This window comes from Schistocerca gregaria, chromosome 7, assembly GCF_023897955.1.
Source record: "Schistocerca gregaria isolate iqSchGreg1 chromosome 7, iqSchGreg1.2, whole genome shotgun sequence".
Classification (NCBI taxonomy): domain Eukaryota; kingdom Metazoa; phylum Arthropoda; class Insecta; order Orthoptera; family Acrididae; genus Schistocerca; species Schistocerca gregaria.
Genome location: NC_064926.1, coordinates 267,878,522 through 267,892,814, shown reverse-complemented (window position 1 = coordinate 267,892,814; position 14,293 = coordinate 267,878,522). Strand labels below are relative to the sequence as shown.

At 43.2% G+C, this 14,293-nt stretch overlaps 1 protein-coding gene across 1 annotated transcript in view; it reads left to right on the top strand.

The window, feature by feature from the left end:
- The first annotated feature begins 6,520 nt into the window (after nucleotides 1–6,520).
- The window catches only part of LOC126282368 (uncharacterized), a 67,169-nt gene continuing 59,396 nt past the window's right edge, over nucleotides 6,521–14,293 (top strand). The window contains exon 1 of the mRNA XM_049982027.1: nucleotides 6,521–6,718. Within this exon, the coding sequence (XP_049837984.1) occupies nucleotides 6,521–6,718 (198 nt within the window). The remainder of the gene's footprint in view (nucleotides 6,719–14,293) is intronic.

Sequence of the window (14,293 nt, the reverse complement as noted above, 5' to 3'; positions counted from 1 at the left end):
ATCTGACAGGGAAGCACGGATCCAGTCACAAAACTGAGGCGACACTTCATAGGAATATAAATTCATTAGATGACGCTTGTGAGAAACGGTATCGAAAGCCTTCGGGCAACCGAGAACTGTCGAATCAGTTTGGCAGTCCCTGACTCCATATGTCGGTAGCGCTCGGAAACATAAATAGCGAAAGACAACGAAGTGTCCTACACACTGCTTTATCCTCTCACAATACCAGTAGCATATAATATGCTCACTGAAAGAAATTCCCGCCCTCGACGACTGAGTGGTCAGCTCGACGGAATGTCATACCTAACAGTCCGGGTTCCATTCCCAGCTGGATCGGAGATTTTCTACGCTTAGGGACTGGGTGTCCTGTTGTCCTTATCATTTTCAAAATTTAAACTTTACGTAAATTTTTGTTAAGCTGTTTGGGAAAGCTGCCATAAAGAAAAGAAAACAAGATAAATACCAAACAAAGGTAAACAAGAAAAAGAAAACAAAATAAAAGAGACAAAAACAAAACTCGATCAACTATGACTCACCTCCACGTGGCGGGACATGGGCAACGGTGCGATCGGATGCGGGAACAGGTGCGGAGGTTCAACAATATCAGTGCCCATATACCGATCGCAGCGGCTAAGTGGTCAATAAAGACCCACCTTAAGCAATTAGTTGGTGGGTCGTAAAATCAGGGCGACAAGTGAAAAAAAAGTGTCCTTATTGTCAACATTTCATCCCCATCGATACGCAAGACGAAGAAGAGGGGTGAACTCGGAAGACTGGTGCGGAGGTTCAACAATATCAGTGCCCATATACCGATCGCAGCGGCTAAGTGGTCAATAAAGACCCACCTTAAGCAATTAGTTGGTGGGTCGTAAAATCAGGGCGACAAGTGAAAAAAAAAGTGTCTTTATTGTCAACATTTCATCCCCATCGATACGCAAGACGACGAAGAGGGGTGAACTCGGAAGACTTTCACCTGCCGGCCGTTGCGGTCGAATGTTTCTAGGCGCTTCAGTCCTGAACCGCGCTGCTGCTACAGTCGCAGGTTCGAATCCTGCCTCGGACATGGATGTGTGTGATGTCCTTAGGTTTCAGTAGTTCTAAGTCTAGGGGACTGATGACCTCAGATATTAATTCCCATAGCGCTCAGAGCCACTTGAACCATTTGAACTTGCAGCAGGCAAACGGTCTACCCGACGCCACACGGCATTTCCATTTTCCACGGAAGGAAATACTCATGATACACTCTATGTTATATAATATACAATTTCATTCAATAAAATAAAAATATAATTTGATAACGCGAATTCTGGCCAAGTTATAAAGAATTAATTTAATCTACTGTCAGTTATGAAAAAGATAACGTAAGTTCTATATCTACATCTGCATCTCCAATATCACTCGGCAATTCACAATTAAGTGCGTGGCAGAGGGTTCATCGAACCATCTCCAAACTGTTCTCAACCGTTGCGGTGATATCGGCGAATTTTGTTCGGTTTGAAAATGAATCACGGAATTTGAATTAAATATTGTTATAAGAACAGAATAAAGCATGGAAATGTTTTATAAATGTTGAATATTGCTTCTGGTGAGTCTGATATGACTAACACAAGAGTGTACGACCGCTATAAAAGTTTAGAAAACGGGCATGAAGACCTTGAAGAGTACCCTGTCTAACCATCACATTATCAATCCACTGAATCGTGGAAAATATGAAAGATATGGTTATGAATGAACACAGACTCACAGTCAGAGAAGTTGCTGATGGTGTTACTGTATGAGATGTCTCAAATTAAAAAAAAAATCCGTATTTTTTTACAAAGTTGTTGAATTTCAAAAAAATACAACGGTGTATGTAAATAACTTAGGAGTCGCTATACGAAATCAAGAACGACGCATAACCGTTGGAACTTATCACAACTACTGATGAAACATTGGTTTGCAGATATGGCTCGTAACTAAGACTCAATCGTCCAAGGGAAACTGTTCTGGATCCCTAACACGGAGAAAGATCAACTGTAAGAATTATGATGAAGATGTATTTAGATTTTAACTGCGTAATCCATCACGAGTTTTTGCCACTAGGTCGAACGATTAAAGAGTGGGACTCAATGCCGTTTATTTGAAGAAATCCGTAAAAACATCCTTAAGTTTGTAGTGAAAAAATTAACAGCTTTTACAGCACTGTAATGCACTTCCTCGTCTGGATCGTTCGTGAATTTTTGGTAGAAGACTACCCTGTAATTGCACTCTAGCTTCATTTTCTCAGACTTCCTTCTGCACCTAAAAAGTATAGTTGAGACTGAAAACCCATCGCTGACTAGGCTAAATGCTGTTCTAAAGGCCGAGTTCCAGAAATGTTTGAGACTGCAAAAAGAGATGGCATAGGTGGATAATATATAATTGGAACAGTTTCGAATTATGTATTCATTGAGGTGGACGGATTAATAAAACTGTAACCTAGAAGACCAAAATTCTTGGTATTTCTGAACGCACCTAGTATGAATTAGATATAAGGTTACAAAAAATTAGTTGGGAGACGTATAAACACGAGCTTGAGTGTTTTTTTATTTTTTACTGTGTTTTGTCATACACCAACTTGGTGTTGTGGGGCAAGCTATTCTCCGATCAGACACTGTCCCTCGTCTTGCTAATGTGGTGTGACTCCCGAGTTCAATGAATAACAACTGTATAACAAGACCCCTAGATAAAGACCATCAAGACGTTTCATGTTTTGCAAGTTTTATGTTCATAAAAGCATAGTGGTTTACATGAATCTGTAGATGTACCATCATGGCTTTCTCACCCAGTGAATAAGTTGGTCATGTCTCCAGCTTTGCACTGCTGAAGTATGAATAGTTTCAGAGACTACTTCTCGACTTTTAGTAGCAAAACATAATCACTACCTAGGGTGTTTAATAAGTAACGCAACATTTTTTCTGGAACCAGATTGGCTTTGTTCGGGACTCCAATACACCATATTACTCCCTACTGTTTTGGGTACGGAAGCCAGTTTCTCAACATATCTCTGTTCAATGCGACGGCCTTACTCCACCTTACTTGGACGGCCGAGCGGTCTTGGGCGCTGCAGTCATGGGCTGTGCGGCTGGTCCCGGCGGAGGTTCGAGTCCTCCCTCGGGCATGGGTGTGTTTGTTTGTTCTTAGGATAATTTAGATCAAGTAGTGTGTAAGCTTAGGGACTGATGACCTTAGCCGTTAAGTCCCATAAGATTTCACACACATTTGAACTTTTTTACTGGTCGACGTCGGAGTCAACGTCTTGCTGCATCAGTAACCTCCCCTCATCCACTTACTGCTTCCCGTAGAGTGTATTCTTTATTGGAAGGAGCGAGACTCAGACTGTAGGGTGGATGAGGAAGAACACTCCTATGCAGTTCTGTGAGCTCGTCTCGGTTGCGCAGACTCGTTTGAGGCCACGCTTTGTCATGGAGACGGAGAAGTTTGTTTACATTCTTATGTTGATGAGTGCACTAAAGTCATTTCCTTATTTTCTTGAGGTTAGCACAATATGCCGCAGAGTTGATCGCTGCGCCGTACATGAAACTTTACTGGCTAAGGGTGCTGCTTTGAACCTTTTCCTCGGAGGAGACATGGTATGACGCCACTCCATCGATTGCTGTTTTGTTTCCGGTTCGAAGTAATGAACTTACAGCTCAACGCCTCTGACGGTGTTCGACAAAAAAATGTCACAATGAACCTCGTAGTGCGCAAGCAATTCCTCCGTTGCGTTTTAGGTTCTGCCATGTGGTGAGGAAGCCAGCTGGCACACACCTTCGGTTATTCAAACAGATGGGCAAGTGTGTGAGCACTACCAACAGAAGCATCCAATTGTGCATCGATATATTTGATTGTGATCCGTCGATCACCTCGAATGAGACTGTCCGCACGTTTCAACGCTACAGGAGACACAGCAGTGAGCAGCAGGTCGGCACGTGGGAGATCTGGCAGCTCTGAGCCATCTAGTTGTTCGTGATCACTGACGCCTCGCACAAAGACTCACCGGTCTCCGTAGACATGCTCCAAGTGCCTCGGAATATTTGCGATGTTCTGGTTTTCCGCCAACACAAATTCAATGACAGTTCTCCGTTTGGAATTCGCCTCCGTTACAGACGCCACTTTGAAGACCACGTACAGCGCCGGCACCTACTGCAGGTGCTGATGCAGGATGTCCCATAACAAATTCCACGTTTTTCAACCGAGATTGGCCGATAAAGAAATGTGGCGTTATTTATTGAACGTCCCTCACATCGGCCGTATATTGCGCAAACATGGTGTAAACACGATTTTAAAACCGACAAGGAAGATCAAAGAGTGTCTTAGATCTGCAATGGAAAAAAGGGACCCACTTGCAATGTCGGGAATATACCATATACCACGCACATGCCGAAAAGTTTATGTCGGAATGACTGGACGATTGAGCAGCACCAGGATCAAAGAACATAAGCGACATTGCAGATTGCTGTTTGGCGTGGCAGATGGCAGTTGACGCTAAATAACGAAAAGTGTGAGGTGATCCACATGAGTTCCAAAAGAAATCCGTTGGAATTCGATTACTCGATAAATAGTACAATTCTGAAGGCTGTCAACTCAACCAAGTACCTGGGTGTTAAAATTACGAACTACTTCAGTTGGGAAGACCACATTGATAATATTATGAAGAAGGCGAGTCAAAGGTGGCGTTTCATTGGCAGGACACTTAGAAGGTGCAACAAGTCCACTAAAGAGACAGCTTACATTACACTCATTTGTCCTCTGTTAGAATATTGCTGCGCGGTGTGGGATCCTTACCAGGTGGGATTGACGGAGGACATCGAAAGGGTGCAAAAAAGGGCAGCTCGTTTTGTATTATCACGTAATAGGGGCGAGAGTGTGGCAGATATGATACGCAAGTTGGGATGGAAGTCATTAAAGCAAAGACGTTCTTCGTCGCGGTGAGATCTATTTATGAAATTTCAGTCACCAATTTTCTCTTCCAAATGCGAAAATATTTTGTTGATCCCAACCTACATAGATAGGAATGATCATCAAAATAAAATAAGAGAAATCAGAGCTCGAACAGAAAGGTATAGGTGTTCGTTTTTCCCGTGCGCTGTTCGAGAGTGGAACGGTAGTATGATTGTGGTTCGATGAACCCTCTGCCAAGCAATTAAATGTGAATTGCAGACTAATCATGTAGATGGTGAAATCGGCAGTGGCAGAGCACGCACTGAGTGAGACCGATCACATAATAAACTTCGCTGACACGGAAGTTCTGGCTGTAGAGAATCACTATCACACGCGCTGGGCTGAAATGGTTGAAATGGCGCTGAGCACTATGGAACTTAACTGCTGTGGTCATCAGTCCTCTAGAACTTAGAACCTAACTAAACTAAGGACATCACACACATCCATGCCCGAGGCAGGATTCGAACCTGCGACCGTAGCAGTCGCGCGGCTCCAGACTTAGCGCTTAAAACCGCTCGACCCTTTCGGCCTGCCACACGTGCTTGTTCAGAGAAACTGTAGAAATACAAAGACACGCGAAAAGTTTCAACAAGAAAGAGGAAAGCCTTAAGGTAAACGGATCCAGGCTTCTCGTACTGCAGCGAACGATCGTCGCAGGTAGCAAGAGGATAACCGCACTGGAAATGACAGGAGAAAAGCCGTCGGACGTAAACGCGCCAGGTACATATAGTCTGCGGCCGCGAGATCGGTTCCAGTTCACCACCGGCAATGGAGGGTGAAACTTTCACAATGCCAGCCATTCGCGCTGGCGAAACGTCAGTAAAATCATTAGATAAACGTCGGCCTAAAATCCTGAGACAGAAGCCAATAGGCAGTTTGTCAACAAGTGGCCACGAAAGCCTTAAAATTTTGTATCTTTAGGTGTATTTTCATCGCTGTAGTCACAGTTAGCCAATTTCTTAATTCCCACAGACTTTATATGTGTTTTCTTTCGACCTTAACGTAACCGTACACGCTGAAAATCTATGTATATTAATATTTTGTTTTCTTTTAATTTCTTTTGAAGGAAGTGCAAATCAAAATGCGAATTTGGTGCTTATAGGAAAATTGTAGCAACGGTGATGCCATGTATCTTCACAAATGCGAAGCTTTAAGTGATTCGTTATAGAAATATCTATATTGTCATTGTTTCAGGTTAGGAATAGTTTTGTTAACTACGGACAGCCTGCAATTAAAAGTACTTTCCTGTTTTAGTCCAACTAGTTTCGGAGTAAAAACTCCAGTTTCACCGTCTATATTTACTTTTGTGGGCGCTGAACCTATTTCAGTTTATCACATTCATTTAGCCTCAAAATGTCCGTCTTCGGCGTCGTTGAAAAAATCTCAGAACGTTTTGCTTTCTTAAGATGGGTCATTAAGATGTGCCAGGATACAAGACGACCACTCTTTTGTAGCGTTGCTTAGATGGTGTATCATAGGACAGCGAGCAAAACAGTTGACAAACTGCTCCTAAACTTGCGATTACAAAAAAAAAAAAAGGTGCTGTGTGCATCGTACCATGGAGGTAACGTATTCGGCGACTCTAGATGCACCCATCTTCTCCTCTCAAACTGACCTCGCGCAGGATAATAGAGTTGTTAAGAGGGCAGCAGTCTTTCGGGCGCCGCCGCCGATGTCTCCGGTGCGACCGCAGGCGCCGCCGCCGCCGCCGCCGCCGCCACCGCCGCCTCCACCGACGTCGGCGGGGTTTCTGCAGGTTAGTGGGCGGCCGGAAGTTCGCCTTGTTAAATTTCCGATAATAGTGTTAGGGAGTTTGCGGGCGACGTCGGCCGCACGGTCCCATCTTCGCCGCTTGCGGACCGATTGATCGATAAACTGTCGATGCTATTACCGACTCGGGCCGTCTCCCTTCTTTTCTGTGCTCCAACTTCGGCGCAGATAAGGGGGAGCGCCTCTCTTTAAGGACGAAGGACACCGACTGAACCTATTTCCCTCCTTAGTGGACCCGGCTGTATTCCTCTGGCGCTCGTAATCAGCCCCCGGAAGATGTGAGGGGTATGCGGAATTGAAAGTATGGATTAAGAAAGGGGCTACGGTTTCTACAAAGCAATCAAGAAATAATTCTTAAGCCGCCTATATTTTTCTCTTAGTACTGATTTTCTCTCGTTACTGGTAATTAGACAATTAGCCAAGTAATAATTATTTAGAACTTTATACAGACTGTTATATGTTTCTTACGGGATTTTTTAAAATGTACTGCAAATGTATATCGTAAATGTCATAATTGCTACGAATTTTTTGGGTTAATCTCCTGAGAAAGTAGATGCTGTCTCAGCAGCTTCGCAACTACTCCGCTGCCGCAATAATAAAGCTGACTTAATTAATGAACAATCTAATGCGTACACTCTGTGGGCTGAGGGTAAACCAAACAAAGCCGAAGGTAGCGGACGTAAAAAGCAAAGTAGCACCGCAAAAAAGGGGGTCTCTCGCCAAAACAAACGTACTGCTGTCCAAAACCCACTTTTAATTTGAGGGAAAAATGTCTGAGAGCGTATAAGAGCCCGCCCACATGTTGCCGATATTGTTTCGGGTAGGCTGCAGACGTTCCGCTGGGAAGCCCTTACACACCCTCCATACAGTCCCGATCTCACCTCATGCGATTTCCATATTTTTTTAGTCCTGATCAAAGACATCCGTGGTGGTCGATACACAGGGTGATTGTAATTAAACTTTCAAAACGCTTTAGAAATAACACCACTGGTCAAAATGACGTGAGAATGCAAAGGAATACTATCGCAGAAGGGGCAAAACATGTGGCAGAAGAAATAAAAGTAAAAACTGATCAACAGATGGTGCTGTACGTGTCAGAATACGTAAATGAAAACGCCTGTCGTTTTCACGACCCATTGAAGTTTGTTTGAACACGACACGTACGAGGCTTTTCCTCCTTTCGCGACTGCGACGTTCGCCATGACTGTCTGAATGCAGGATCGCGTTCTGCTTGTAAAGCTGGATTACCAGAATGATGACTGAGCACACGTCACTCTGCAGAACATCCGGACACTGAAAAGACTTTGTTCCGATGACTGCCGTGGGACTGGAGAAAAAGATTCGGAAATTCGAAAAAACAGGTTCTTTTGGTGTGAAACCTGGTAGAGGGAGCAAACAAATTGATTCGACGTCAGTGGAAGCAGTGGCACCAGCAATGCAGGACGAGACGAGTGGTGGTGTGCAAACGTGTAGTGCGTGGAGAATTGCCCGAACATTGGACATACAAGTGAGCGCGCTGCGTAAAATCTTACGAAACACCCTTCTTTGCTATCCATTCAAAATTACCCATGTGCACGAGTTGCATCCTTTTGACCTGCCAGCAAGAAAGACGTTTGCTTTAGAATTCCTTGCTTGCATGGAAGTGGACAATGAATGGCCGTGAAACATTTTGTGGACCGATGAAGCCCACTTCCATCTGACAGGTTATGCCAATAAAGAGAACTGTCGAATATTGGCAACGGAAAATCCAAACGCAAATCAACCAGTACCACTTCATCCTGAAAAGATCACTTTTTCGAAGAGAGAGAGGCTTCCGGTCCTGTTACCAGTACAGTCACTGGTACACGCTATGAGTGTCTTTTGCGCAACCACGTCATTCCAGCTGTCCAGCAGCGCAAATGTGTAGATGGGATCATTTTTATGCAAGATGGTGCATCTCCGCACATTGTAAATCCAGTTAAGCATCTGCGGAAGCGCCATTTCGGAAATGCTAAGATTATCGGACGCCATTTCCCTACAGCCTGGCCGTCCCGATCGCGGAGACACTTCCATCAGTTTTTACATGTTGTATCTCGATTTCAACTGGTTGCAGAAAACCATGGACAGCATATTGAACAGGTTTTGCGCCATTCACATGGAAATTAATAAGCTGATTTGATTTTGATTGATGCTTTTCATGTGGTTTCTGGCATCAGGACAATCAAAAACCGTCGTGATTGATGCTTTTTATGCGCTTTTTGGCCTCAGGACACTCAAAAACCGATTTTTCCCATCCCATATGATATGACCTTGTCGTAGCCGATGGGCTTACGCAACTAAAGTATCACACCTATACACCCATGAACACCGAGTAGTGCAGATTGTTTAACGTCGAACGCACACCCCAGGCATTGTTGCATACAATTTGTCATTTGTAGTCGACCACTATTAAACTGTGATGCTCACAGCGCCATCTATTGCTACATTTTGTAATTATTTATTTTTCTCGCGCCATATGTTTTTCCTCTTCTCCGATAATATTCCGTTGGAATTTGACGTCATTCTGGCCAGTGGTTTAAAAGCTTACCTTTAATTATAATCACCCTGTATTTTGGTTGAAAATGTTATCAAGGTTGCTCGTCAGAAATTAATAAATTAAGGTGGGGATTTTTATAATTTGACTCCTCTGAATAATAGAATGATACAACGACTATCTTTTAATACCTTTCCTTTACTTCAATGAAACTTAGGTGCTATTGAAATAGAGAAATATTTAAGATTTTAAGAAAAGTAGATTTTTCACAGCACTCAGTATTTAACACGCCATATCTCCTAAATCATCAATCGTATAACAGCATAGTTTTATACCTGCTTTCACTATTATATATCGATAACATCGTAAGCATTCTGCCCAAGTGAGTCAGTAATAGTGCAGTAATAAATTAAAATCTCACATCTGAAGGAGAAGTTTTACCAAACCAACATCCGAAATGTAGTAAACGGCAAACGTTTTTCCTTTTACATTTCAGTGTGGCGCGACAGTAGTAGTGGATACAGCTAAGGCGAAACATTCAGCGCAGTGCTCGATCTAAATAACTGTTAATACTGGTACTTAGAAAGTACATGGAAGTTGCTGAAGATGAAGAAGACTCTGTATTACTGGAACAGTACTCAGGAACCGCAAGCATTGAGACAAATGCGCTTGGTCGTGAAGGCGAAAGAATGTGTAGCATTTAATCGACGATGCGTACAAGTTTATGGTATTTTTCCGTTTTATAATCAACCAGTTTCATTAATTTCTTTCGTTAATTGAGGATAAAGTGAGAAGCAACTCGTACAACCGAGCGGCGAAGCCAATTGCAGTAGCAGAAAAACTTGCAGTTACATAAAGGTTGGGGCATTTTTGCATTAGAATGAATGCTGAGTTGCCGATCTTCTGCTACGTACAACGGAAGAGCTTAACCCATTTGGTAGTACTGCATTGCTTTCTTTCCATTCTAATGAGTGGTTCAAATGGCTCTGAGCACTATGGGACTTAACATCTGAGGTCATCAGTCACCTAGAACTTAGAACTACTTTAACCTAACAAACCTAAGGACATCACACACATCCATGCCCGAGGCAGGATTCGAACCTGCGACCGGAGCGGACGCGCGGTTCCAGACTGAAGCGTCTAGAACCACTCGGCCATTAACGGAAATGCAGTTGTATACGTGTAATTTTTATTGCATCCAAAGACAATGTGATAAAAATATTGAATCTGTAGTTTCAATGATACGCACTGCAGTAGAAAGGAAAAAAGTAATACTATAAGGTCAAAAACAGAAAGCATGTTTCAATTATTACAGGTAGCGAAGTCTGGAGTAATGACGTTATTATCTTAGTATTGAATATTTTTGTCAACACTCGAGAAGGACGCAGAAAGGCAAGATGATGATGTGCCACTGCAGTTTTCGGACCTAAACGTTGAGTTGTTGGTATATACTTGATGTCTGCGGTATATAGATTCGAAGTCATGATTTCCTTCTTCTTTTTTTTGCTGTTACGGCCATGTGTTTGTTTAAAAGAAATTTATACAAACTTGAACAAATTATGTTGGAATTGAACGGCATTATGGGCAGACTCTACTGATAGCAGCACCATACTAACTCCCCTCAGCTGTAGGAGTAAGCTTTTGGAGCAAAATTCGAAATTCCCAACCATTTTCCGAGAGGATGGCGAGCACATTGGATGGTGGTAGTGCCCCTAATTGTTTAAATAAAAACTTACGTCCAGCTCCTAGTAAGAGGTGACTTAGGTTAGTGGAGGTAGCACAAGTGCCTTTTTCTCCAGCCATTTACTTATGTTATTAGAGGTAACCCAATTGATATATCTTCCCGCCAAAAGCCTCCATCTTCAATGGCGTCACGTACTTGCGGCACGTCCGCAATCCTTGGATGGTGGTAGTGCCCCAAATTGTTTAAATAAAGACTTACGTCCAGCTCCTAGGAAGAGGTGACTTAGGTTAGTGGAGGTAGCACAAGTGCCTTTTTCTCCAGCCATTTACTTAGGTTATTAGAGGTAGCCCAATTGATATATCTTCCGGCCAAAAGCCTCCATCTTTAATGACGTCACGTACTTGCGTCACGTCCGCAATCCTGGATAACGGTACTTTGGGACCATACATAGGTTGCTCTACTACTTACCGACTCTGAGTGAATGAATGTAAGACCAAACCCTTTAGGGATTTTACTCAGATCTCTTATAAAATTTTATTTGTAGAGTCAATGAACGCTTCTCTTATTGCTCTCTTTACGCTCTTTTACGACGATCATTGGTAAAATGCTACGGAAGGACAACCGATCTACACAGGAGACTGCCAACAAATCACTTGTGCGACCTAATATTGCTCAATTATGCGGGGCTGTTGCCAAAGAGGACTGATAGGGAGTTAATAAACATATATAAAGAAAGACAGGTATCTTTGACCCACGGAAGAGAAGCATGGGGATTCCCTAAAAATTGAACTAACAAACGCTCGAAGATAGACACGAACTATCTAGTGGAAGCATAGTTGCAAAATGTCAAGTACTAACTTTAAGTGATAATTGTACGAGTGTACTACCGCCCACTATGTATCGCTCTCTGAAGTGTCGCGAAAACAAGATTGTGCTAATTGCAGCCCATACAGAGGTATTTCAGCAACCATTCTTCCTTCGCTCCATAGGTGATTGGAAGGGGGAAAGGCCTTCATACGAGTATGAGTCAATGAAAACTTTCAATATTTTTTTAAATATTATTTACTGTGCAGAAGAGGCACAAAGCTGTATCTCTTTTCAAATGGTGGATGAGAAAGACAATCAAAATGCTGGGCTGTGATTGTTGCAACTGTTGTACGGACAGTGTGTTACAAAAGGACACCTACTGACAGCAATCCACGTCGCTTTGATTTGATTTCATACCGCAGATGATTTTCTATGAGAATTGTGTATGCTGCACTGGTGACAGTCCGTCTAGGCATGTAATGCTCCAAAATGACGCCTTGATCGTCCCAAAAGAGAGTCACCATAACCTTTCCTAGTGATGGCTCTGTTCGAAACTTCTTTGGTTTTGATGATGAGGAATGGCGCCGTTTTTAGCTCGCTCTCTTCGTTTCCGGTTCGTGGAATTGAACCCCGGTTTCGTCCCCAGTAACGATTGTTGTAAGGAAGCCATCACCTTCTCGTTCAAAGTGCCAAAGAAGTTCTTCACAAGAATCAATGCGTCGTTCTCTCATTTCAGGTATCAGCTGCCGTGATACTCATCTTGCAGACACTTTGTGGAACTGGAACACATCATGCACAATGTGGTGTATTGACCCATGACTAATCTGTAAACATGCTGTAGTGTCATTCAGTGTCACTCGGTGGTTTTCCTTCACCATGGCTTCAACTGCTGCAATGTCCTGTGGAGTCACAACTCGTTGTGCCTGACCTGAAGTCACACAATTTGCGAACTTCCTACTCCATTCGTGGACTTGCTGCTGTGACAGACATGCATCACTGTACCGAACCTTCATTCGTCAATGAATTTCAATAGGTTTCACACCTTCACTACGCAAAAACCGAATAACAGGACGCTGTTCTTCCCTGGTGCAAGTCTCAAGTGGGGTGGCCATCTTTATACATATGCTGCGACGGTGTATGTACATTTGCACTATGCTGCCACCTACAGGCCATTCTGCACGCTGTTTGTAGCACGCTTATCAACTTACAGGATAACGGCACGAAATTTCGATTTGTTATTACAGACTTAAGATTTTCATTTGACTCACACTCGTAGGTTGTGAAGCAGCTGAATGGGTTGAAAATAAATAAATCTCCAGGTCCTGATGGGATTTCAATTCGGTTTTACAGAGAGTGCTCTACTGCATTGGCTCCTTACTTAGCTTGCATTTATCGCAAATCTCTTGCCCAACGTAAAGTCCCGAGCGACTGGAGAAAGGGTAGAAGGACGGATCCTCAAAATTACATACCAATATCCTTAAAATCGGTTTGTTGCAGGATTCTCGAACCCATTCTCACTTCGACTATAATTAATTACCTAGAGAAACAAAAAGTTGCTGTCCATGCATCAGCACGGCTTTAGAAAGCACCGCTCCTGCGAAACGCAACTTGCCCTTTTTTCGCATGGAATCTTACGAACCATGGATGAAGGGTATCAGACGGATGCCATATTCCTTGACTTCCGGAAAGCGTTTTATTCGGTGCCCCACTGCAGACTCCTAACTAAGGTACGAGCATATTGGATTGGTTCCCAAGTATGTGAGTGGCTCGAAGACTTCTTAAGTAATACAACCCAGGACGTTGTCCTCGGTGGTGAGTGTTCATCGGAGGTGAGAGTATCATCTGGAGTGCCCCAGGGAAGTGTGGTAGGTCTGCTGTTGTTTTCTGTCTACATCAATGATCTTTTGGATAGGGTGGATAGCAAAGTGCGGCTGTTTGCTGATGATGCTGTGGTGTTTGGAAAGGTGTCGTCGTTGAGTGACTGTAGGATACAAGATGACTTGGACAGGATTTGTGACTGGTGTAAGGAATGGCAGCTAACTCTAAATATAGATAAATGTAAATTAATGCAGATGAATAGGAAAATGAATCCTCTAACGTTTGAATACTCCATTAATAGTGTAGCGCTTGACAAAGTCACGTCGATTAAATATTTGGGTGTAACATTGCAGAGTGATATGAAGCGGGACAAGCATTTAATTGCAGTTGTGGGGAAGGTGGATGGTCGTCTTCGTTTCATTGGTACAATTTTGGGAAGATGTGGTTCATCTGTAAAGGAGACCGCTTACAGAATGCTGGTGCGACCTATTTTTGAGTACAGCTCGAGCGTTTGGGATCACTATCAGGTCGGATTGAGGGAGGACATAGAAACAATTCCGAGGCGGGCTGCTAGGTTTGTTACTGGTAGGTTTGATCGTCACGCGAGTGTTACGGAAATGCTTCAGGAACTCGGGTGAGAGTCTCTAGAGGAAAGGAGGCGTTCTTTTCGTGAACCGCTACTGAGGAAATTTAGAGAACCAGCATTTGAAGCTCAATGCAGTACAATTTTACTGCCGCCA